The following is a 26730-nucleotide window of genomic DNA, read 5'->3' on the forward strand; positions in this document are numbered from 1 at the left end:
GTTCATTTTTTTTTATTATTTTTCTCTAATGTTTTCGAGAATAAAGGCTTCATCTACTTCTGCATATTTCATTTTTTTATCATTCTTTTTTCATATTTTTCGAGAAAAAAAGACTATTTTTACAGTTATTTCTTTATTATTCGTTTTCATATTTTTGAGGGAAAAAAAACTCTACTTATTTCTGCACAGTTCACAAAATCTACTCATAACGAAAACTGGGGACATAACCTGAAACTCCCCATTTTTAACCATTTTTCTCATATTTTCGAAAAATAAAAGTCCTTATTATTTCTGCAGAGCTCATAAACTCTACTCCTCATGAAAATGAAGGACATAACCTGAAACCACCTAATTTTTTCTTTATTCGTATTGCTTCTTCTTTTCCACTTTTTTGTTTTTGTTTACTTATTCTTCTTGAATAATCCTAATCTCCACAACGAAGTAAGACGATTCCACGAAGATATTTTCTATCATTGTATTGTGCAAATTGTAATTCACCGTATTTTCAACAGAATGAATAAAAAGGAAGGCGCAGCTTTTAGGTTTCAATCAACAAATTTGTGTGTGTTATATGAACTAGAGATATCGGAGCAATCATACAATTTTGCATAGTAATTCCAATCTTTCCATTACCTTAACTGACACCTACCTTTATCAGCGCACATTTTAACTGACGTTTTTATGAAATCTACTTTTGTAATCTACAACACAATCTGATCTTGAATTCGTCTTGAGAATGATACAAGAAAGGTGAGATTAAATTCTCTGGGAAATTCACATGGCCTCAGTCAATTTTGTTGATTTACTTGTGCTTTAAAAGTTTAAAAGGTGATTAGGAAATGTATCTCTTGATAAGTTATTCTCATAGACTTTTTAATGGAATACAACTTGCCTGTACTTCTGCAAACAGAATGAAGTTATTCTTTCTACTTTATATATATATATATATATATATATATATATATATATATATATATATATATATTATATATATATATATACATATATATATATACATATATATATACATATAAATATATATATATATATATATATATATATATATATATATATATATATATATATATATATATATATATATATATATATATATACGATATACAAAATACCAGAAGAAAGTTACTGCTTATATTTCACCTCATCCTCAGACAATTCCTAAGAAATTCTTTTTCAGTCCATGATCCTCAATAGAAAGCGTGTTTCCAGGGTCTCAGGGTCTCACCAAGCAATCTAGTTTTTCCTTTATGACAATTTCATGCGCTGTTGTGTGCCATTCCAGCAAGAGCAAGAGACCTTATTCCAGTCCATGATACTCCATCCAGCGAGGTCTTAAACCTTCCAGGATTTCTGTTTTGATGCTTCCAGGGGCCATCAAACCCAAGGGACCCTTACAATGCTGATGGCTCTCTGGTAGGCGGGCTTGGGATCTCATGATGAAATTGCCCATAGACGTTGTTCTTAACCATTCCAGGAAAACATGGAAGATGGCAATAACAGCAAAAGGCCTGGAAACTGCAGCGCCGCATGTAAAGTGAAAGCGAAATAAGACCCGTACATAACAGGTAACAGATATTGCCCACCATCTTCAGGAAAGGTGCCGTCATCTGCAAACCCTCTGCTGTGAGACCGCGCTATCTCGCACATAACCCTTTCACTAATCCTAGATCCTGGAGCTCTCGCCGCCTTCATCGCCCATTCCGGAATATTCTTGGAATCTGTTCCTCTCATTCCAGAGCCGATCATTCCAGTGGGGGTTTTCCAGCGATAGCCGAACCCTCCAGGGGCTGGGTCCGCTGCTTCGGCGAAGGGAAAGAGATGGAGTGAGAGAGAAAAGGGAAAAGAATTTTATTTTTCTGGAAATCTCCTCTTAGAGGGAATTCGATTTGCGCGATCGCGGTGAACACACAACGTGTGTTTGATGAAAAGTGCTCGATTTTTTTATTTTAAATTTTTCTTCTTTTTTTTTTTATCTCTCCTTACTACAGAGCGTACGCTGAGGGTGCCCTCGTAGTAAAATAACGACTCATTGTTGGCGAGTAGCGTAGAATTATTATTGTAAATAATGTCTCGGAAACGAAAAAGCCTTTCCAGTTAAGACGATTATCGTCTCTCCCCGTTTTTTTTTCCGAGTCTTTTCCCACTCTTTCTTTCCGTCTGTCTGTGCGATTTCTGTTCGTTTACGGCTGTTTCTTTGTACTACCTGGAATTTCGGGTCTCACTTTTTTCTTGCCTGTCTCGTGTTTCCCCGTCTTTTTTTCGGTGTGTGATTATCTCGTTTTCTCTTTCCGTTTCTGTCTCATGTTTCCTTCTCCTGTTTGTTTACCTGTCTAATTTTTTTTTTTGTTAGTTTTCTTTTGATCGGTCTTAGTTCTTTTCCTTTTTACATCATCCGTTACTCTTTTATCTCGTGATTGACTGATTCTCTTCCAATTCCGTCTAATATATCTTTCAGTGTTTTTATGTTTATTATACTGACTGTTATCGTATACCATGTAACAAATCATTTATTTATTAACCTCTTTGCTGCCAACATTTTTATATTTTTTGTATTTTGTATTTTTTCTCTATGCTTTGTTATCAGTTTTTTTACGCTTATCGTACTGATTGTTAACCAGTGCCGTGTAACGTATCATTTGTTTGCCTCTCTGCTGTCAAGATTTTTATATTTTTATAATTTTGTATTTTATGTTTTTTCTCTATGCTTTGTTTTTTTTATCTTGTAAAATTGTTTTCCCTTCTTCTTTTGTTTTCTCATTTGGTTCTTTTTCTAAACAACAAAACGGTGAACATCCTGAAGAACTTTCATTTTAAGAGCCAACAGCCAAAAGAATGATATACCAACACCTTTTTCTGCATATATTCCTAAAAAGACGCAAAAATGTCCTTTTCTGTATATATTCTTGAAGAGACCAAACTTCTCCTCTTCCATATATATTCTTGAAGAAATAAAAATTTCCACGGTCTGTTTTGGAATATTCTAAATTGTCTGTTGTACGTCGTCGCACAACAGACAATTTAGAATATTCCAAAGCTGGCCGTGAAAATTTTATTTCTTCAAGAATATGTATGGAAGAGGAGAAGTTTGGTCTCTTCAAGAACTAGATTACATCGCATTAAAGTGACTTTATCCACAAACAAGTAAAAAATTTACCGAAGTTTCTTCGGCGCAATCTATTTTTCTGTACAGCGTATAATCAAGGCCACCGAAAATAGATCTCTTTTTCGATGGTCTCGGTATAATGCTGTATGAGCCACGGCCCATGAAATTTCAACCACGGCCCGGTGGAGGCATATCCTATATCGTTGCCAGAAGCACGATTTGGCTAACTTTAAACGTAAATAAAATAAAAACTACTGAGGCTAGAGGGCTGCAATTTGGTCTGTTTGATGATGGGAGGGTGGATGATCAACATACCAATTTGCAGCCCTCTGGTCTCAGTAGTTTTTAAGATCTGAGGGTGGACAGAAAAAGTGCGGACAGAAAAAGCGCGGACAGAATAAAATGCGGACGGACAGACAAAGCCGGCACAATAGTTTTCTTTTACAGAAAACGAGACTGCAAAATCTTACGTCAGCATAGGTGATCAATTTGAAGATTTATCGCTAAACACTAAAAAAAAAGTTATCTTTATATGAGAGGACATTTTTTTTTTTTTGTATGCATATTCATGCTTTGTTTTTATGGTTTGTCATACACCGCAAACAAACAAACAAATAAACGTCTTGGATTAACGGAAGCAAACTGGAACGGATTAAATTTCCAGTAACCTGACAAACTGGTGGAGCGTGACAGAGATATTTTGCATGTCGATTTTGTATGCTTTTAAGTTAATCTTTTGTTGGACTTCGATGGGCATAGGGCTTTCCTTTTTATTTGCTTTCCTCTGCAAGCAAAAGTGCAAATTCTTTATTTGTATGTATGCACGTCTGTATGTATGTATGTATGTGAAAATACGTGTGTGTGTATATGTGTATATATATATATATATATATATATATATATATATATATATATATATATATATATATGCCCTACACACATACACACGTACCTTTGCAAGTGCACACACACACACACACACACACACACACACACACACACACACACACACATATATATATATATATATATATATATATATATATATATATATATATATATATATATATATATATATATATATATATTTATATATATATATATATATATATATATATATATATATATATATAATATATATATATATATACATATGTATGTATATATACAGTATATATATATATATATAGTATGTGTGTATGTGTATGGTGGAATTGGAATAAGAATCGCTCATTACTCTCCAATTGCTGACATTACAGCAAACTCAGAGGCCACTATCGTAGCTGACATTTGTTAATTATTTCATTCTTCCTTCTGAAATGTATCTACTCGCCACTTCTATTTACCATCGACAAAACTAGACGCCATTCCTTTTGAATTTAAACTCATTGATTCATCTATAGGAAATCAAAAGATCTTTGATGTCACCGAAGCGGGTCATTTCTCATGACAAAAATAATGCTATTGGACACATGCAACGGAAAATTTAGTCCACTTTCTGTTCTCTTTAACATTTGCCAGGTAAAGTTTTTTTTTTTTCACAAGCGATGGTTAATACCGTCTAAATATATCTGGAATCTTGGGAGAAATGTGCCTTAATTATGTTTTCTTTTGTCCATATCCTTCTAAAATATTATTTCAAATAATTTGATGCTGCCAGTATTAAAATTCAAGCAGATAAACTTGGAAGTTTCAGATAATCCAGTCCATCGTTCTATTATTTGTTTATTTATACCGTCTCGCTTACTTAGAAAAAAAAAAGTAGCGAATTTCTTATCTCCCGTGAGAAAATTCTTCTCCAGCTCTTTATTAACCTATCTCTTGTGTCCTTTATTTTGCAATGCTCTTCACATCACCTTCTACCTCCCTCTACCTCCACATCAGTCCCTGGAGACGAAACCCCACCCACCCTCCCACCCACTGCCTATCAGACGTCCCAACCCCACCCCATCCAACCCCCTCCCCCCTAATCCCTTTCCTCCTGGTCCTTTTCCACGGAACCTTCGTTCTTTAAGAGTCCGTCGATCAATTCTCCACCGAAATTTGCTTTTCTCATAAGGCCGAAGCCTTTCAGCCTTCTGGAGATCTTCTGCTCGGTTCCAGATATCCAGCAACGAGATGGCCAGTGCTGGAAGCGCCCAGATTGGAGTTTTGGCGACGCGCTTATATTAGCGTTTTCCAGAACCGGTGGTCACGCCGGCCTTTTCGTCTTTCTTGATCTTATGCTCTACCTCGTGGTCACTAGTTGATGAAATTGCATCTATCAAAAGGAAATTCGGTCTTGAAGTTATCGTGAAACTCACCCAAACCGCCGCGATCGCAAATATTAATTCCTCGAAATCTATGGACCTGGAACTCACACGCCTGGTTCGTCGGCACATGTGGACCGAGTGGCCTGGTGATTGAGCCTCGGAATACAGATGGATAGGAGAGAGAGAGAGAGAGAGAGAGAGAGAGAGAGAGAGAGAGAGATGCTGAAATAGAAATTCTAAAAGGGTGAAAAGAAATGATAAAAAGGGCAGACGCGCGGGAAGAAAGAGAGGTGGTTAGTATGATGAGGTAATTAACTATAGGAAGAGGTTAAAATAATGAGAAGTGAGTTAAAAATAAGAGATTAATAAAAATGTCTTTCAACTCCTTCAGCCTAACCGTAAACAGCATTTAACTGAGAAAAGATGAAATGTGACCATATTCCACACAATCTCGTATGCAACATATGAGAAAGTATGAAAATTGCTATGAAGCTTGTTATTGATAAGGCTTTTTAATGTACAACGGCTACATTTTGTAAAAATAAATATTTCACATAAAAATCTTCTCGATTATATATATATATATATATATATATATATATATATATATATATATATATATATATATATATATAATATATATATATATATATATATATATATATATATATATATAATATTTATATATATATATATATATATATTTATATATATATATATATATATATATATATATATATATATATATATATATATATATATATATATATATATATAAATAATATAAAGAAACCCCTACCCAAACAAGAATGGGAAAAAATATAATGCACCATTCTCATTTAATAAGAGGTGGATATTGTCGTATGAAACACTTATAAGAATTATATGTAACCTGACTGAAAAAGGAAAAATGATTTTGACTGAAACCTGTTCGATATAAAATGAAACGAATTCTGAATTATTATTACTATTATTTCGGTAGATGAAACCTTTTCAAATGAAACAAGCGCTTAGGGGCCATTGACTTGAAAGTCAAGCTTCCAAAGAATGTTGGTTTCAACCTCCCACCGCAGACCCGACACTGCCGCAGTAACTGATCATGATACAAAGCCAGAGATTTTTCATCGCCTAGGGAGAGGCGCGAACCCGCGACATCTGAGCGGCATGTCACGACTCTAGCGACCAAACCAGCGGACCAGCTGAGCAAGGAATTAAATAAACAAGTGAATAACAAATTACAAGGACGAACGTCGAGAATAACTGGTGCCTGGCTTCTTTTTCAGAAGGTATCTAGAATAATTTTAAGTAAGCAGGTTTCACATAACCGGGTGTTCTATTCAAAATAGAAGAATGAAGACGAACAGGAAAATAAACAAAATAATCATTCAAAAAATACAGAAAAGTCAATTGAATGGGAACTTCAAGCCAAATGAATTGTTAAATTCAGTGACGATACAGTGGAAACAGAATAGAATATAAAATAATAATAATAATAATAATAATAATAATAATAATAATAATAATAATAATAATAATAATAATAATAATAATAATAATAATCCTATTTTTTCAGCTCGGAGTCATATACAGAGGTAGACAAGGCCGATACAACACAGTTAATAAAATTTAGACACAAAATTAAAAGTTAAAATAAATTAACGGTCACATAAAATGTTGCATTTATTTTATGTATTTATATATATGTATCAGTATATATATATATATATATATATATATATATATATATATATATATATATATATATATATATATATATATATATATATATATATATATATATATATATATATATATATATATATATATATACACATATATAGATATAGATATATAATTATATATATATATATTTTTTTCATATATTCCTTGCATATTTTTCTACTGCTTAATTTACATTTTAGACTTTCATTCGATATCTGCCAATAATATAACTTTTATTATCTTCAAAATTTTTCTTTTCAAGCCTCACTTGCGTCACCCCCCACTAATAAAGACAACCTCCTTCTACCATTTCCGGGAACCAAAAACCGCCCCACATTTTGGCTAGACCCTACAGCCACCCAAATCTTCATTACACGACGAATATCATAATACCCTTTGATTACGCTAAAGCTGCAGCAAAAATGTGCTTATCTCATCGTCGCCGAGAGAAACGCGCGCGTCTGAGGCGCCCGTCTAAAACCGCGGAGCCGAAGAAGCGTCGTCAGTCCGCGAGGCCACCTGAGGGCCTTGGGGAATCCTCCGTCCCAAGACGCAGCGTGACGCCGCGTCACTTCGTTGTTGGTCTCCTCGGTCGCGGCTAATGGATCCTTGATGAGCTGTGGGAGATGATTGCTTTTCTTCTTCGTGTTTCTATCGATGGTTCTTTATTGTTTTTTTGTTTCATCCTAACCTCTTAGCTGGGTTGCTTCAGTGCTTCTCAAGATTTTTTCATTAGAAGTTATAAAGTAGTACAAGGACCTTTTTTTCTCTTATTTCTGTTCCAATTTTTTTTTAAGTCTTATTTTTTCTTTAGTTTATGCTGCTATAGATGACTCCTTTATCATATTTCTACTTGTTTAAATATATTGTTTAACTTAATCTCATACGCTTCCATAAATTTTTTTACGTACAGTATATATACATTTCTATAAGAACTCAAAAATACAAAAACAGATAAATGACCCATTATTCTGCCCTTTCATTTATGTAGAAAAATAGTTCATAGCTTATGATAAGACATCGTTCATCAATAGAGCTACAGTATATTTATCAATTATTAGAAAGTACGCTTTCCCTAACAAAGAAAAGATCCGGGCTCTTAAGTAGGTAAGGTGCAATGTTATGGGTAGGTTCAGCGAAAATCCTAACCTGCCTCACCTCCCACTGTTTCTTTATTTATTCCGTCTGAATTTAGGCGAATCTCAAAAATCGAGGAAATTGAGAATTAAGAAGTAAAGTGGCTATTATAAGTATGCGCACACACAAACAAACACTCAACCACATTTACATACACACACACATATATAAATTATATATACATGTGTGTGTGTGTGAGTGAGTGCGCCTGTGAGCAGGTCAGTGTGTTTACAATAAGAATTAATTTATCTTTTCATCAGCGAATTCATCACTTTTTCATCGCCTTTTTTTCTCGCTAGAAGAACAAAGTATATTCATTAGCTAATGAAGTGGGAACCCCCAAGACGACTACAGGTGTAAAACCAGCCTCGGGTAAGAGAGAGACCGACGATAATTAAGAAAATGAAGGTGATTATGACTTCTCATGTTCCATTCGGACCAATCCTATGACATCCACAACTTCCAGTCCCGTCTCTCCTCCTCCTCCTCCCCCTACTTCTCCTCCTCCTCCTACTTCTCCTTCTCCCACTTTTCCTCCTCCTCCTATTTCTCCTTCTTCTGCTCCTCATTTTCCTTCTCCTCTTTCTTCTCTTCTTTCTCCTCCTCCTTCCCCTCTTTCTCCTCCTCATCCTCCTCCTCCCCCTCCTACTTCTCATCCTCCTCCTACTTCTCCTCTTCTCCTCCCCCTCCTATTTCACCTTCTTCTTCTCCTCCTTTTCTTCCTCCTCTTTCTTCTCTTCTTTCTCCTCCTCCTTCCCCTCTTTCTCCTCCTCATCCTCCTCCTCCCCCCTACTTCTCATCCTCCTCCTACTTCTCATCCTCCTCCTACTTCTCCTCCCCCTCCTATTTCACCTTCTTCTGCTCCTCCTTTTCTTCCTCCTCTTTCTTCTCTTCCTTCTCCTCCTCCTCCCCACTTTCTCCTCCTCCTCCCCTCCTCCCCTCCTCCTCCTCCTCCCCTCCTCCTCCTCCTCCTTCTCCTCCTCCTACTCCTCCTCCTCCTCCCCTCCTCCTCCTCCTCCTCTCCTCCCCTCCTCCTCCTCCTTCTCCCTCCTCCTACTCCTCCTCCTCCTCCTCCTCCTCCTCCTCCTCCAACTTCTCACACCTCCAATGCCTCCCTAGCAGGTCCCTCATTATTCGTCCATTGTTTCGGCGTTAGGGACAGTGTCCGATATTACCTTGCTATCTGTAGGTATTGTTAATGATAACTCGTACCGCCTGCGTTCGCATTGGTCTCAATTTTCCAGTGGAATCGACCGACGTCGACGCGATTTTTTGTCTTATCGACGTGATTTTATTCCTGTCTGGAATAGGAGGGTGTGTTCTATCGTCAGAAGGGCATAGTCCTCTCTCTCTCTCTCTCTCTCTCTCTCTCTCTCTCTCTCTCATGACAGGCAAGTACATCACTTGTATTATACAGTGACTCTCATTTCGAATGTGTCATGTCTTCCAATAATTGTCTAGATGGTCGTCTAGCCTTTGTTAATTTTCTCTCTCTCTCTCTCTCTCTCTCTCTCTCTCTCTCTCTCTCTCTCTCATAGCAGGAAAGTGCACCACTTTAATTATACACTGTCTCTCATTCTGAATATGTCTTGTCTTATAGCTACCTAAATTCTATATTAGACAATGATTAACAATGCATCCATACCTTCAAACATATGCATTTTTCTCTTACTTAAACGAAATCTCTCGTTATCAGAGCTAATTAAATACATTATACATTCTCTCTCTCTCTCTCTCTCTCTCTCTCTCTCTCTCTCTCTCTCTCTCTCTCTCTCTCTCTCTCTCTCTCAAGTAGGTTCTGATTAAAGTGGGTGAGAGAAGAACAGAGTGTAAGAAACCATTTGGAAGAAGGTTGACTGGAAATTATGGTTTTACGCATTCTTTCTCTCTCTCTCTCTCTCTCTCTCTCTCTCTCTCTCTCTCTCTCTCTCTCTCTCTCATACATCCCTAGTCTATCTCCATCTCTCTCTTTCTCTCTCATACATCTCTAGTCTCTCTCTCTCTCTCTCTCTCTCTCTCTCTCTCTCTCTCTCTCCTCTCTCTCTCTCTCTCTCTCTCTATATCCTTAGTCTATCTCAGTCACTCTCTCTCTCTCTCTCTCTCTCTCTCTCTCTCTCTCTCTCTCTCTCTCAAGTAGATTCTGATTAAAGTGGGTGAGGGAGGAACAGAGTGTAAGAAACCATTTGCAAAAAGGTTCATTGGAAATTATGGTTTTATGCATTCTCTCTCCCTCTCTCTCTCTCTCTCTCTCTCTCTCTCTCTCTCTCTCTCTCTCTCTCTCTCTCTCTCTCTCTCTCTCACATCCCTAGTCTATCTCCAGTCTCTCTCTCTCTATCACTCTCTCTCTCTCTCTCTCTCTCTCTCTCTCTCTCTCTCTCTCTCTCTCTCATACATCCCTAGTCCATCTCCAATCCCTCCCACAACATTCCCACACGCCCCCACACCATCGATTCGTCCTGCCTTATACGATCCCTGGCCGGGCGTTACAAGCGAGGGCACTCTATACCATTCACGAATTGTCAACGCATTCCTTTCGCACGGCGATAAATATTTGGCACGGCGCGTTTGTGAATATTGAAATATTGGTCGTGATTTGCTGGCGTTCTGCAACAACAATGGCCACTCTGCTCGCTGCTCGCCGCTGCTGCTCTGGTGAAAGGTAGGAATATGTACTATTCGCGAGCGGAGCGTTTGTTTTGATGTTGTCATTGTAATGAAAACAATTCTTTTATTTCATTTTTTTCATTGTATAGCTGTAACTCTTACTTTTAGTCAGACTAGACCTCGTAAACCTTTCTTGACAATCGGTTAAATAGTTGTTAAAATATTGAGAAAATTAAAATAGCAATTTAAAAAATGTAAAGCTTTTAGCATGATACTTGAATATAAACAGAATATTCGTGTTCTTATAGAAGCAAAATTTCATTGACCATCATGAAATACACACCTGCATGCTACACACGCACAACACATATTTTTACATTCTCAATTTCTAATTCGCTTTATTTTTCTATTTTTTTTTTCTTTATCGAATGTTAGATAGAGCTTCCAAGTCTTTTTAAGTCTTGGGAAAAACATAAACACAGATAGTCACACACACATGTATATATATATATATATATATATATATATATATATATATATATATATATATATATATATATATATATATATATTATTAACTGAAACCACTGGGAAAGTTCAAAATGAAATCACAAAGTCCTGAGTACTTTCCTGTATTTTAACACATCTTCAGGCCACAAGAAGATGTGTTAAAAGGCGTGTTAAAATGCACTCAGCACTCAGCACCTTGTCGTTTCATTTTGAACTTTCCCAGTAGCTTCAGCTAATAAAAAAAATCACGCGCTCACTTTTGTGATTTTATAGTATGTATATATAAAATATATATATATATATATATATATATATATATATATATATATATATATATATATATATATATATATATATATATATATATATATATATATATACACATGTTTCTCCCAATTTAAAAAAAACCTTGAGGCTCTATCTAACATTCAGTAACAGAAAAAAATCTAATGAATAAAATGAATTAGAAATTAAGAATGTAAAAATATGTAAAGATAAATAACTTCTCAAAAAAAGAAAAATACCTGAAGTCTTACAAAGAACGTTGGGAAGTAGCTACCGGAAAAAGTAAACAAGAAAAATATCTAAGCACATTAAGTATATTTTCTCAGTTGCCTGAAACCTTGTTGGTTTCTCGCCTCCACAGTCACGGTGAGCCCACATCAGCTGATTTCCTGTAACCCTTGAACCTTGGAAGCGTTTAAATATTTTGAAGGGTTAACGAAAAATACTAAATTTAATGCAAACACAACCGTGTATAAGTATACGTAGCTCTATGACACTAAAACTTTATTTTGTCCGCACTTTTCCTGTCCTCCCTCAGATCTTAAAAACTACTGAGGCTAGAGGGCTACAAATTGGTATGTTGATCATCCACACTCTCCAGTCATCAAACACACCAAATTGTAGCTATCTAGTCTCTGTAATTTTTATTTCATTTAACGTTAAATTTAGCCATAATCGTGCTCCTGGTAACGATATAGGATATGCCACCACCTGGCCGTGGTTAAAGTTTCATGGGCCGCGGCTCATACAGCATTATACCGAGACCACCGAAAGATAGATCTGTTTTCGGTGGCCTTGACTATACGCTGTAGCGGCTGTACAGAAAACTCGACTCCACCGAAGAAACTTCAGCGTATTTTTTACTTGTTTATACTGAAAATTTAAACATTCTGGTATTTCCTTAACGTGAGAAACAATCGTTCTTTAAAGATGAAGATAAAATAAGACCCTTTTCTTTATTGTAAATCTTGGTACATTGTTAAAAATCCCGAAGCTTCGCTAAGGACTACTCTCCTCATCGTCTGACGCTAACGACAGTAATCCTATCAAAGAGTAGGATTTTTGAAAATATACCAAGATTTACCCTCGAGAAAAAGGGTCTGATTTATCCTCATTCTTGCGTGTTTCGTAAATGCAGTATTTTCTTTTAAAAATAAGTTAAATTTGACAGTCTCTTAAAGCATTCCGCGTCTCGACGAAGCATCGAAACAATAACAAACAACGAACTTCCTCCTCGAGAGGTGCAAATTAAAGTCACCTCCTCTCCGCAACCTGCGTAATGGAAACCCCAGAAGTGGGTTGAGGTTGCACGCGGATGCGAAGGATCGCTCCAACAAAGAAACTTAACGTTGGCACTCAACCGTGTGCAACCAATACCATCCAACTCTTCACTAATCCGGTAGAGGCGGAGACGGCTCAGTCTGGACTAGAGGGTCTTCTTCTTCTTCTCCTCCTCCTCCTCCTCCTTCTTCTTCTTCCTCCTCCTACTTTTTCTTTCTTCTTCTTCTTCTTCTTCTTCTTCTTCTTCTTCTTCTTCTTCTTCTTCTTCTTCTTCTTCTTCTTCTTCTTATTGCGAGGTTTTCGCGTCCGGTTGTGGCACTGAGAGTGGCACTATCTCCAGGAAAACTTCTTCTTGGTTTTAATTATTTTAGGATTCTTGGCGGTTTTTTCATCTCGTGGGTCAGTTAATATTTGTTAGATGCGCTTGTATTTTTCTGATAAACTATACAAGAAAAGGAGAGAGAGAGAGAGAGAGAGAGAGAGAAATTGAAATAACTCACTCATTTTCACTGTCTTTGGATGTGTTTTTCTTAAAGAGATTTTGATTAGAAACTCGTCATTATGGAAAAATCAGATAAGGGCAATTCATTAAAACTGAATTTTTTCGTTGCAATTTTTCATTTTTTTCTTGGAACAATATATATGTAGTGAAGATCCATACCAGCTAAAATTAATCATGCTGATGTTAATATGCACTGTAATTTAAAAGTACATACTAGGCACAATTAGGTATTGTCCAAACATTTCGTTAGGGCAAAGGTTATTCTTATAGGCATTCGTAAAATCTCATGCAGAATAAATAAGTAAATATCTACAAATATTGAAAATGTATATACATATATATATAGCTGTATATATTTGTATGTATGTCTGTATGTATGTATGTGTGTATATGTATATATATATATATATATATATATATATATATATATATATATACAGTATATATAATTGTATATATGTATATATATAATCATGAAGCTAAAATGTCTCTTAATATCAAATTCACCTACCTCAGGAATATCCCCGATGGGGAATTATCAGCGAAGGGAATTTATAAGTGATAATTCCCATCGGGGATATTCCCGAGATAAATGAATTTGTTATTGCTTACATTTGTAGCCTCATGATTGTATATAGATCACGGTGTGATAAAAATTTCATGTATATATATATATATATATATATATATATATATATATATATATATATATATATATATATATATATATATATACAAATATATACAAATATATACATACAGTATATATATATATATATATATATATATATATATATATATATATATATATATATATATATATATATATATATATATATATACATACATAACTTGCATATTCATTGACGGATACAAGACCGCAGGGCTTCTGCCTCGATTCAGCAGTTCAGAGGATGAACGTGACAACGACCCCGGTTTTTTTCTTGTCTTGCTCTGAGGGGAAGTGAGGCCTTGCTGAGACAATATACTCTCACTATGCACAAATACATTCTCCTTTAACAGAGAAACACTAAAGACAGATAAATACAACAACAGTCTTCCTTAAATGGCGATAACAGGTAAAGCTATTTTTGGCGACCATTGCGTGAAGCTTTGGAATCAATGGAGAATGCGAATGGACGCGTGAAGCATTAAAATTGAATCGTTTATTTCAGTAAAATCTAATTAAATGCGAATGGATATTGAATAAAAAAAGCGTTCCACTAAAAACGAATTGCTTCCTGAATTAGAAGCAACAAATAGACAAATCATATTAAGTTTATGGTCTTTGTACTGTAGTTACTACAATTAGTTAATGTACGGACGTTTGCACATGGAGACGAAAGAGGGAAATGTGAAAATAAAGGAATGAAGCTCCCCTCCGCCCCCCCGCCCCGCCCGTATTTAGCAGTTATCTTCGGATGAGCAATCTTTCTGCAGGAGCCGACTGAGTATAAATTTAGGCAACCCACTATCATTATTTCTCAGAGAATAATTGCCCTGAATGAGACGTGGGTTCACCGATATGGCCAGGAATCAAAGGTTCAAACAAAGCAACAGAAATTCTACGATCCTCTACTCTCCAAAAAACCTCAAGCATGTATCTGTAACAGGGAAGACGATGACCCCTGTTTCGGAACAGTGAGGCAGTTATCGCGATAGGCAACTCGGAAAAGGGTCACCAGTAAAAGCCAGAATTATTGCGCAGTGGAACAGAGTGTTAAAACAAATAATAACAATCAAGAAGGAAAGGAGAGGAATCCCGCAAGCAGGTATGATGTTGCTCCAGGACGCAAATTCCTGAGATGTGTGCTATTATTGCACCAGCCCCGGTTTTTTTGCCATGCCCCTAGGTTAGGTTAGGTTAGGAAAGTTAGTTTAGGTAAGGATTGGAAGAACATGCTGGCGTGATTTCGGTGTGGGAAACATAATGAGATTATTTTCAAGAAAATCTGTGATTAGTTATTAAGATATGGCGTCCCGCTTTTTTCAGAGAAAGGTCCTGGTACTCGGTGACGTCTCGGGAAAATGCCTCCGGACAGAGCCCCTGTCTACGCAGGATCGGGGTTGTTGCACCAGTTTGTGGCTCTGATATATTACCTCATTCCCTGACTCGTTAGACCTGGCACCTTGTGACTTCTTCCTATTTTCTAAAAGCAAATTACACTTCTGCGATAGCCATTTTTGGAGCAGTAAGGGAAGAATCCATGCTGTCGAGTGTTTGGTAGCAATGACCCAACCTTCTGATTCAACAGAGAAGTAATTGGTGACCAGTGTTGGACTAAATGCACTATTGTTAGTGGAGACTATTTCAAAAAATAATGCAAGAACTCTTTTTTTCCTGTGACGTATTTTGGGCGAGGCAGAGAACATTGTGCATATATATATATATATATATATATATATATATATATATATATATATATATATATATATATATATATATATATATATATATATATATATATATATAATATAATATATATATATATATATATATATATATATATATATATATATATATATATATATATATATATATATATATATATATATATATATATATATATATAAATATATATATATATATATATATATATATATATATATATATATATGAGTGTATATATAAGATTATATATCTATACAATAAATATATATATATATATATATATATATATATATATATATATATATATATATATATATATATATATATATATATATATATAAAAGATTATATATCTATACAATATATATATATATATATATATATATATATATATATATATATATATATATATATAAATCGCCATTAATGTTGTGTTCAACAAGGGTCTCTGTGCAATTCCACATTCATGTTGTTCCTGCGCTTTCACTTCCAAAAATCTCCACTCATCTTCAACCTTCGATCTCATGGTTCTTGTTCAAGAACTTCTGTGCCTTCCAACTGCTCTAGTGTCCACAAAAACCAAGCTAGAACTAATACGTATTACCCGCGGTCAGGACCTGTATTTAGAATCAATATCAGCCCATCATCCTTTTATATTCACAGATAATAACCCCAAAATATTGTTACACATGAACTTCTGTGGTTTATTGTCTAGTACTATTTCACACGCCATTTGACTCCTAGTATTATATTTTTCGTAAAGCTTTTTTCAAACCAATAAAATCATTTGGATATAGTTTTATTGTATATATATATTCATATATATATATATAAATTATATATATACTGTATATATATATATATAAATTATATATATACTATATATATATATATATATATATATATATATATATATATATATATATATATATATATATATATATATATATATATATATGAAAATGAAACCACATACATGTTTGTGTGTGAATGTGCGTATGTCTAACTATGTGTGTCTCCTCACTCCTTAAAAGTTCCAAAGATATCAATACATCTCTCGTTGCACTTAGTAAGGATTCTCCATTTAAGCCAAAACGAAAAGAAAAAAGTGGGTTGGATTATAATCGAGCAGAGGTGGAAAGGGAAGAAGAGAAGGAGGAAGAAGAGGAAGAAGAGGGAAAAGAAAAGGCTGGGAAGGAAAACGAGAGGAAGAGAGAGACAGACTGCAGGGAAAGAAGGGGGGCAAAGGAAAGAGAGGAGAAGGATACGACGCAAAACTCCCCTCGGATGACGTCAGCGGTTGAGATTTCATCGTCCGAGCCTATTGGTCAGCCGCCCGTCCAATCAGCGGCCGGTTCTGGGATGAGCCTTTGGCGAGGGTTGCTTTCAAGAAGCCTTTAGTGGGTCTTCCTGAGATATGACCCAGAGGCTTTAGCTGCCAGAAGGCTCTTGTATTACTAAGATGTCACTCCTACGTCTGCTCATCTTGGTCTTTGGAAATGCGTCGCTGCAACTGTTTGGATGACGTGGCTGAGTTAGACTCTCTCTCTCTCTCTCTCTCTCTCTCTCTCTCTCTCTCTCTAACTTCTTTTCGTTTGTGCCTTTTGCTCGGAGGTTTTGGTACTTTTCCATCCGTTGTCTTTTGACCGAAAGGATTGTTTGTGATTGAATAGTCGCTTTTCTCATTTTATTCTCTTTTTATCTTATTTTTATTTGATTTTATTTGCTCTTTTGTGTGCTAATTGTTGACTGGGCCTCAAAAATGGCAGACGTCTACCTGCTGTTGACTCTCGGAACTTTTTCAAATATGATAACATTAACATTCATGGAAAATTATCCTAAATTATTTCTAGTAGCACTGCTATCACAAATACAATAATCAGTGGGTGCTACTTCCAATCATACTATGACAAATATATAATAATAATAATAATCACACAAACTGTCAACACAGTAAGTCAGACATAATTGTTGTATCTTTGGCATAGCTGTGAGGGGTCATAAGTGCCACTGTTCTTCATGGCATTCACTTCTTGAATAACAAACTCTTTCCATCCTTCAGTGGTTTCTGAATCATATGGCTTACCCCTGTTTAATATTAGGATTTTTATATCATCTATGGCTGGAGGATCTCAATGCAATTCTATTTCAATGACAATTTCACCTAAGGCATCTTTGCCAGTGTTGGTCTTTTTCCAAAAAATATATAAATAAATAAAATTATTTTCTCCATTTCGGTCTCCTTACACGAACGAACGGTCTTCAATTTCGCAAAAACATACTTTCTATGTGCTGAAAACAATCATGGTATTAAAAAAAAAACACCATTTGATAAGTACAGAAACATCAAGAATACAAAAAAATAAAACTAATTTCAATCGACAAGCTTTTCGTAACCTGGCGCCTTTGATTATACTTACCCGACTTTCATTCATTTGCCCCTTTCTTCTGTGTTCCCAGGATGCCATTTCCTTATAGGTTATAACTTGAATAATAAACTACATATGGGAAACTCGTTGACGGCATCAATCTCAGTAACATCCTCTGGCTAATTATTTTTACCTTCATCTGAAAGGAAAGGGAAATACGTAATTTTAACAAGTGAGATTTTTTTAAAGAGATTGAGCTTTCTTTTTGGGCATGAAGTATCAGATGAAAAAATAACAGATTGAACTTTCCTTTGGGCATTAAGTACCAGATGAAAAACATGACAGATTGAGCTTTCTTTTTGGGCGTGAAGTATCAGATGAAAAACATAACAGATTAAGCTTTCTTTTTTGGGCATGAAGTACCAGATGAAAAACATAGCAGATTGAGCTTTCTTTTTGGGCATTAAGTACCAGATGAAAAACATAACAGATTGAGATTTCTTTTTGGGCATTAAGTACCAAATGAAAAACATAACAGATTGAGATTTCTTTTTGGGCATTAAGTACCAGATGAAAAACATAACAGATTGAGATTTCTTTTTGGGCATTAAGTACCAAATGAAAAACATAACAGATTGAGATTTCTTTTTGGGCATTAAGTACCAGATGAAAAACATAACAGATTGAGATTTCTTTTTGGGCATTAAGTACCAGATGAAAAACATAGCAATTTGCATAACCACTATAAGTAAACAAACTCTGAGACCAGTAAATTGGAATATATTCATTTAGTATTTCAAGACTTCGTAAACGGATTGTATTGTTTATTTCCGTTTTATCTTTGAAATGAATTATCTCTGGTGAACTTGGTAAGATATGTACCTAGCCCTTTCTGCTCGACAGTTCATACTGTAAATACAGGTTAGGATGTATAAGTAAAACATGTGTACAGTATGCTTTACAATATAGCATGTGATACGGCATTGCTAAATAAAACCCATCAAACATGTGCAGAGTGCACACTCACACATGCGCAACACACACGTGTCAGAATATACATATGTATGTATATGTTTACATATACTGTATATATGCATACACATACATATGAATATGTGTGTGTCTCTGTGTTCAAAAGTAAAGTAATGATCCCATATAATTTTGTACACACTGGATAAAAGATATAGAAATCAAAGATATGATTTTAATATTCTGTTTCACACTCATACAAAACAGACCTTGAACTCAACCAAAAATAAAGAAGTTTTTAATTCTTATCAAATATTTGGCAAAACAAAATTGGATTCTGAACTCTACTTATTACTAACGAGGCAGAAAAATACTTTAATTACATGATATTTTACTTTATATGCCTTGATTCTTAGATTAACTGAAATTGGTAGCTTCAGAATATGTGTACCACTAGGAATATTCGTGAGCACGGTGCGTCGCAATTATTATGCTTATTGAAGATGTTGCTCTTTTTGTATTTTTGCCCTGCAAATATGTCTGAATACCAACGAGTGGGAAAAGCAGTGATTGTAATAGTTATTAGAAGTATTATATATAAATACAATTATATAAAACTATTATTATCTCCTGAATAACTTCTTGTAGTACTGCCACCACAACTACTGCAACAAATAGCGATACAGCCAATTATAGTAGGACTGATAATAGTTATCAAACAATTAAACGGTTGATACAGTAAATTAACCACAATTTTAGAATCTTTCGCATATGAAATAGGTCATGAGTAATAATTATACATAATCGTTAATATATAATTGTTATCAGAAGTAGTTTGATGATAGCATTGGTATCTTTCGCATAGCTGAAACAAGCCATGAGTAACAATTATACATATTGTTAATATACAATTCTTATTAGAGGTAGTTTCATGATAGTATTAGTAAAAAAAAGTAGTAAAAGCACACTAATATCAAGGCTAAACAGAAAGCGAGACACTTCCACTCATTTGTACTCTTGAAATATGTTTTCCTTGGGTATGAAGGTTCTAATATGGCGACTTATCCTTCTCTTTTTCTACCCGGGGCGTATTTATGTCATTCTCCAGAGTGTTTAGACACCAAGTCTCCTCTTCCGATCTATTTGAAAGGCTTCGTCCAGCCAAACGAAGACGTTTGGCTTCTTAAGCCTGACAAGAAGGCTAGGCGTGGTTTATTTTTTTCCTCTCTCTCTCTCTCTCTCTCTCTCTCTCTCATCTATATATATATATCTCTCTCATTGTCATTATATATATATATATATATATATATATATATATATATATATATATATATATATATATATATATATATATATATATATATATATATATATATATATATTACATATATATTTATATATACACATACGTATATGTATATATATACACATTTGTGTTTAAGGGATGAATACCCACAAACATAATTGAGCAAGAGGGAACAGGTGAGCACAATTGAAATAAATACGATGCTAAATAAAAGAAGCAACTGAAACCCAAAGATTATCTGATTGCTTATCAGCTGAACATGGACGAAGTAGAAAGTAGTTTGAGAAAGAGAAAGGGAAAAGGAAACTACAGCCAGGAGTGTTATTGGCAAAAGTAATTTTGCAGATATGACATTGTCATATTTGGGGAACGTCGATCAGGAGAAAGCAGAAGTCACATATGCAGAATAAATGGTCGAGAGTTTGAGAATTCCAAGACGTCTTTCCTTGCGAAATGCTGTGTTAAGCATTTGTTCCGCCAATTATTTTGAAAACTTTATTTTTTTATTAGGTTTGATTATCCTTTCATCTAAACAGCTGGCTGGTGAAGAATTCTACTGGATGAGAGAACGATTGCACAAAAATTGAGAGAGAGAGAGAGAGAGAGAGGTTATGTAATCTCTGCTTTTTCGTGATCCAGGTTCCCCATATATGATAATGTCATATCAACAAAACTATCTCTCTCTCTCTCTCTCTCTCTCTCTCTCTCTCTCTCTCTCTCTCTCTCTCTCTCTCTGCTAATTTTTGCGTAATAGATGACCGAAAGTTTGAGAATTCCAAGAAGATATCTTTCCTTGCGGTGGGGACTTTCAAGTCTCATATTGAAAGCAAAGGGACTGAAAGAATGTGACCAAAACATACATATAGTGAAGCGATAAATTTACCGATAAAATGCTAAAACAATATACTGAACACATTGCAGATAACTGGTGCACTAGGAAAACAAGGTAAGAATATTGTCATTGCAGCATGATGGAGTCAAGCAAGCAGTTCAGATGTTATAAAGAGACTTGTTATCTGATGGTTAAGAAGTTTATTTCATTTGAAGATACCGTTAGTTTACTGTGACACAAATATTATTACTTCTTAGGATACATACTGTAAAGTTCTGGGCACTTCTAATTGTGTTAGGGGCTATTACAATCACATATAACTTACTCATTTTAAAGCAGTATTGCTGTTGTCATGGCAAATTCTCAAATTTGGGCATTTCACTCCAAAAAGTACTATAACTTGAAAACCTTAGTAGCCACAATTTTCAAGCTCTGTCACTAATTGCTAGAACTAAGATTCACCAGCGTTTACCTAAAGCACCGCTTTATGAAAATGTACCCACAATTCATGTCCAAAATCGAAACAAAAAGCGCGGTGCTTTGTATAAAAATCTTTCCGACCCCCGACTTTAAACGCTTCTCATCACCAATGTCCTCGTCTTCGTCATTACGGCGACTACCCTCTTTTCCGCGAGCCGGGTTTCTCCCTCTTGCGAGTCCATCAACCCTTCTCTAAATCGAAAGCCTCCGGGCATCTTGATCCACACGACGGATATAAGATTAAGGGCTCGAGTTCTCATTTACCATTGGGAGGAGAGATCCAATTCCGCCCTTAATGTAGGGTAGGAAGATCTCAACTGTAGTTCTGTCACTCGTGAAATGAATACGCGGGTTGTTCCATCATCGTCCTCCATCCTCCATCCTCCTCCTCCTCCTCCTCCTCCTCCTCTAAAGCCATGGTCTCTCTCTTTGTGGGTTCATGTTCTTTACCTTTTGATTTTGCATACATATATACAGACATGTACATGCATATATACATGCATACACAGATATAATATATATATATATATATATATATATATATATATATATATATATATATATATATATATATATATATATATATATATATATATATATATTCTTCTTCAAGCTTGAATTTCAAGTCAATGGCCTCCGTGTGCTTGTTCCATGAATAGGCTTCACCTACTGAAATAATAATAATAATAATAATAATAATAATAATAATGTAATGGTTTTTGACAACAGAGAGCGCTTTCATTGCAGCGTAAGTTACTTGCAGAATTGTTAGAAAAAAAAACACGCAGTTAAGTTGAACTCTGGATTAGAAACTCATTATCTTTGTTTGAGAGTGCTTTTTGTGTAACTGTTATTTGCATAATTCAAATTGTGTTCATATTTCATCAGGATGTGAGAGGCAAGAGGAAAATAAATATCCCTTTTTATGTAAAGAAAATTATTGCTGAGACGCATTTGCCTTGTATGACAACTCTTTAGAGTGTGTTTGTATGAATGATCTCATCTTCGTATGTATGTATATATATACACACACACATATATATATGTGTGTGTATATATATGTGTGTGTATAAATACATATATACGTAGATGAGATCATTCATGCAAACACAGTTCTCACAAAGAGAGTCGTCACAGCAGACAAATATGTCTCAACAATAATTTTCTTTTACATAAAAAAGGGATATTTATTTTCCTCTTGCCTCTCAGTCCTATGAAATATGAAAGATGTTTGAATTATGAAGTATAGTTTACAGCACCTCAGACAAAGATAATTAGTTTCTAATCCAGATTCCAATCTAGCTGCGTGTTTTTTTTTTTCTTTGCTAAAAATTCCGCAAGTAACTTACGCTGCAATGAAAGCGCTCTCTGTTGTCAAAAATCATTACATTATTATTATTATTATTATTATTATTATTATTTCAGCACATGGAACCTATTCACATGGAACAAGCACACCAAAGGGGTCACTGACTTGAAATTCAAGCTTCCAAAGAATGTTGGTTTCAACTTCCCACCGCAGACCCCACACTGCAGCACTAACTGGTCACGATACAGAGCCAGTGATTTTTCATCGCCCTGGGGGAGACGCCAACCCGCGACATCTGAGTGGCGCTCCAAGACACTAACCACTGTACCAGCGGACCAGCTAAATCAATCAACTTTGATAAAGGTATAAAGCTGCATAGTCATGTGATGTGGTTTTTTTCTTTGAAATGTTATTACTTAGTCTACCGATTAACATACTTATCACATAATCGCTCTTTCGTTCTCTAATTACTAAATATTCATCCTCTCAGTCCTGGTTGTGAAAACGCGATATTTTCCTGAAGGTTTTGCACCAAAGAAAAGACTAAGTATTCAAGAGGAACTTTTGACGATACCTTGTCAAACGTGAGTTTCCAGATACACAGCGAAGTGGCACTTTACAGGAAAGTATATCAGTCATATGTATATGAAGAATGGCAACAAATTATATATTCTGTTTACTGGTATTAGTATTATTTTATTATTCACAAGATGAACCCCATTGCTATGGAACAAGCCCACGGGGGCCACTGACTTGAAAAATCAAGTTTCCAAAGAATATGGTGTCCATTCCGAACTAAAAGAAGGTAAAGGAAAATATAGAAAGAAGAGATCTCACTTTAAAAAAATAAATTAATTAATAGATTAATAAATAGATAAAAATGCATTAAAATGCAAGGAGAATAACATTAGGGCAGTATTGCATTGCATCTTCGCTTGAACTTTTGAAGTTCCAATTGCAAGACGTCCTCAGGTACACACTGAAAAGAGGACTCACTGAAATACTGTACCGCAAAATCTTTTCATGGTGTAGGTTTCCCTTCGGTTGGCAGCGGCTCATAATACTTGATCTGATTCAGAATCATGGCAAGTTGCTTTATGAAATACAAGCTATCAAGCCATAGAATGGGACCCTTTCGGCCATTCAGCGCCCAAGGAAGTGAAAATGAGTTAGGGTGGTTGGACAGCAAAATAAAAGCCATCCAGAAAATAAAGGAGATGAAGTACATAGATCTAGAGGCGGAACTGGGAGAAAACTCTATAGTTGCATTGAGAATTTATAGTAAGAGAGGTTGGACAGCATGACTGAGTAAAGGAAGTAGGAATGGAGGAACAGTAAAAAGCTAAAGTCTGAACGCAGCTAGGAAACGAAGGGACGATGCAAAGCCCCTTTAGTGACGCCTGCAGTGCATCACGTGAGGTGCACCGACGGCGCCACCTCCCTACGGGGTAATTATGGAAGATCTTTCTGGAACTGAAAAGAGACTGGCAGAAAAAAAGTTAGGTTATTGTTACTACTGTTGGTTAAAATGATAAGTTATCTTAATTTCTAAAAATTAAAATAAATTACACGCAATACTTTAGGAATACCTTGATGGTCATTTAAACTTACAGAATGGAATGGAATATATAATTTAGACCGAAGGCTAAGAGCTGGGACCTATTAGGTCATTCAGAGCTGAAAGGGAAATTTAGAATGAAAAAGTTTTAAAAGTGTGACAGGAGGAAAATCTCGCTGTGAAATAAATGTGAGAGAAGAGGGTGGAAAGCAAGATGGAAGAAAGAGAATATGAAATGAGGCACAGTAAAAGGAATGAAAGGGGTTGCAGCTACGGGCCGAAGGGAAGCTGCAAAAAACCTAAGTAATGTCTACAGTGCACCACGTGAGGTGCACTGAAAGCACTACCCCCATACGGGAATTTTGAACTTACGGGCAAAAATAAAAAATGTTATGGGATATCAATTCACGGACGAAAGATCGACCAATAAAGATTATGGTACCAATCCGGTTCTTGGCCAGAGCTGATGTTATAGGCCTACGTACGTCAGATTTGAAAAGACTATATTTCTGCTTCCATAAAACTTTAGGGAAATTTCTCCGAAAAAAGCAAGGCCTAACAATTGAACAATAGCTGATGGAGGCTTAACAAAACAAAACAAGTAAAAAATGCGCCGAAGTTTCTTCGGCGAGATCGAGTTTTCTGTACAGCGTATAATGCTGTATGAAACTCTCAACCACGACCCATGACACTCAGTTACAGCCCAGTGGTAGCCTGTATTGTTGGCACCTAAAGCGGTGCCAGACGCACGGTCATGGCTAACTTTAACCTTAAATAAAATAAAAACTACTGAGGCTAGAGGGCTGCAATTTGGTATGTTTGATGAGTGGAGGGTGGATGATCAACATACCAATTTTTGCAGCCCTCTAGCCTCAGTGGTTTTTCAGATTTGAGGGCGGAAGGACAGACAAAACGCCATCTCAAAAGTTTTCTTTTACAGAAAACCTAATAATCCTAAGAGCAAATTTTCACTAAGGCTGGACCTTACCGCTGACCATTCCATCTCAGTTAGTGATGCGGATCTGGAATAGTTATGGTAATAGATTAATTTGTATGTGGTACATCATATAGAAACTATTATTACTGCTATTTTATAATCACACTATTATTTTACCAACACTATAATTTTTCCTGTTGTCGTTGAGAGCTGCCATTTACTTTTCCTCTTCAGCAAACCTTTATTTGAATTCTATATCTGAATTTGGTCCCCAGCTAAAAAAAATTAACATTATTATTATTATTTTTAACAAGGTTTACATTATTATTATTATTATTATTATTATTATTATTATTATTATTATTATTATTATTATTATTATTATTATTATTATCTCGTGTGTTTAAATTTCGTGCACTGTATTGTATCTATCTCTGCCTTGTCTATCTGCGTATATGGCCCTGGCCTAAAATAAAGGATATAATTATTATTATTATTATTACTGCCCAACAACAATAAAAATCCCATCCCTACCTGAACAGAACCAGTCAGCATCCATCACCACTGCTCTCGAGCGCAAGGTTACTTCACTCTCATCAACGCCTCCGTCGTTATTATGACACGAAAGGCGTCGGAAGCATAACAACGCATTACTGGCAGCCAGGCAGCTCTATTGGCAACCAAGGGCCGGTGGTGGTGGTATCACTGTCTCCTCTGGGCAGGGTGTGTGTGTATTGCGGCCGGCGCGGTTCGGCGGAGGGATACAGTTACGCCACATGATCTAGTCCCCGCTGATACAACTCCGACCTAATCATCGAATCGGTGGCTCTGCGGTTGACTAGAAGCAGTTAGTCCAGTCTATTAATTGAACAGTGTGTGTGCTAATTTCCAAGTTTCTTTTTTCTTATTCTTTTTTGCTTTTTGTTGTCTGAGATTGTGGGCTTTCTCTCTCTCTCTCTCTCTCTCTCTCTCTCTCTCTCTCTCTCTCTCTAATTTTGCAGTAGTGTTCGGTTATTGATACTGTGGGATGAAGCACGTAATTCTTTATAGAAATATGTGATATGCCAATATATATATATATATATATATATATATATATATATATATATGTATATATATATATATATGTGTGTGTAAATATGTGTGTATAGTATAATATGTGTG

General features: G+C 35.4%; 1 protein-coding gene across 1 annotated transcript; it reads left to right on the forward strand.

The window, feature by feature from the left end:
* The first annotated feature begins 14939 nt into the window (after positions 1 to 14939).
* LOC136841152 (rho GTPase-activating protein gacO-like) lies at positions 14940 to 17207 on the forward strand. Its single transcript, XM_067108196.1, has 2 exons — positions 14940 to 15055; positions 16841 to 17207. Exons 1-2 carry the CDS (start codon positions 14940 to 14942, stop codon positions 17205 to 17207), a joined length of 483 nt encoding a protein of 160 aa, XP_066964297.1.
* Positions 17208 to 26730: the final 9523 nt, after the last annotated feature.

Source organism: Macrobrachium rosenbergii, chromosome 8, assembly GCF_040412425.1.
Source record: "Macrobrachium rosenbergii isolate ZJJX-2024 chromosome 8, ASM4041242v1, whole genome shotgun sequence".
NCBI classification, from domain to species: domain Eukaryota; kingdom Metazoa; phylum Arthropoda; class Malacostraca; order Decapoda; family Palaemonidae; genus Macrobrachium; species Macrobrachium rosenbergii.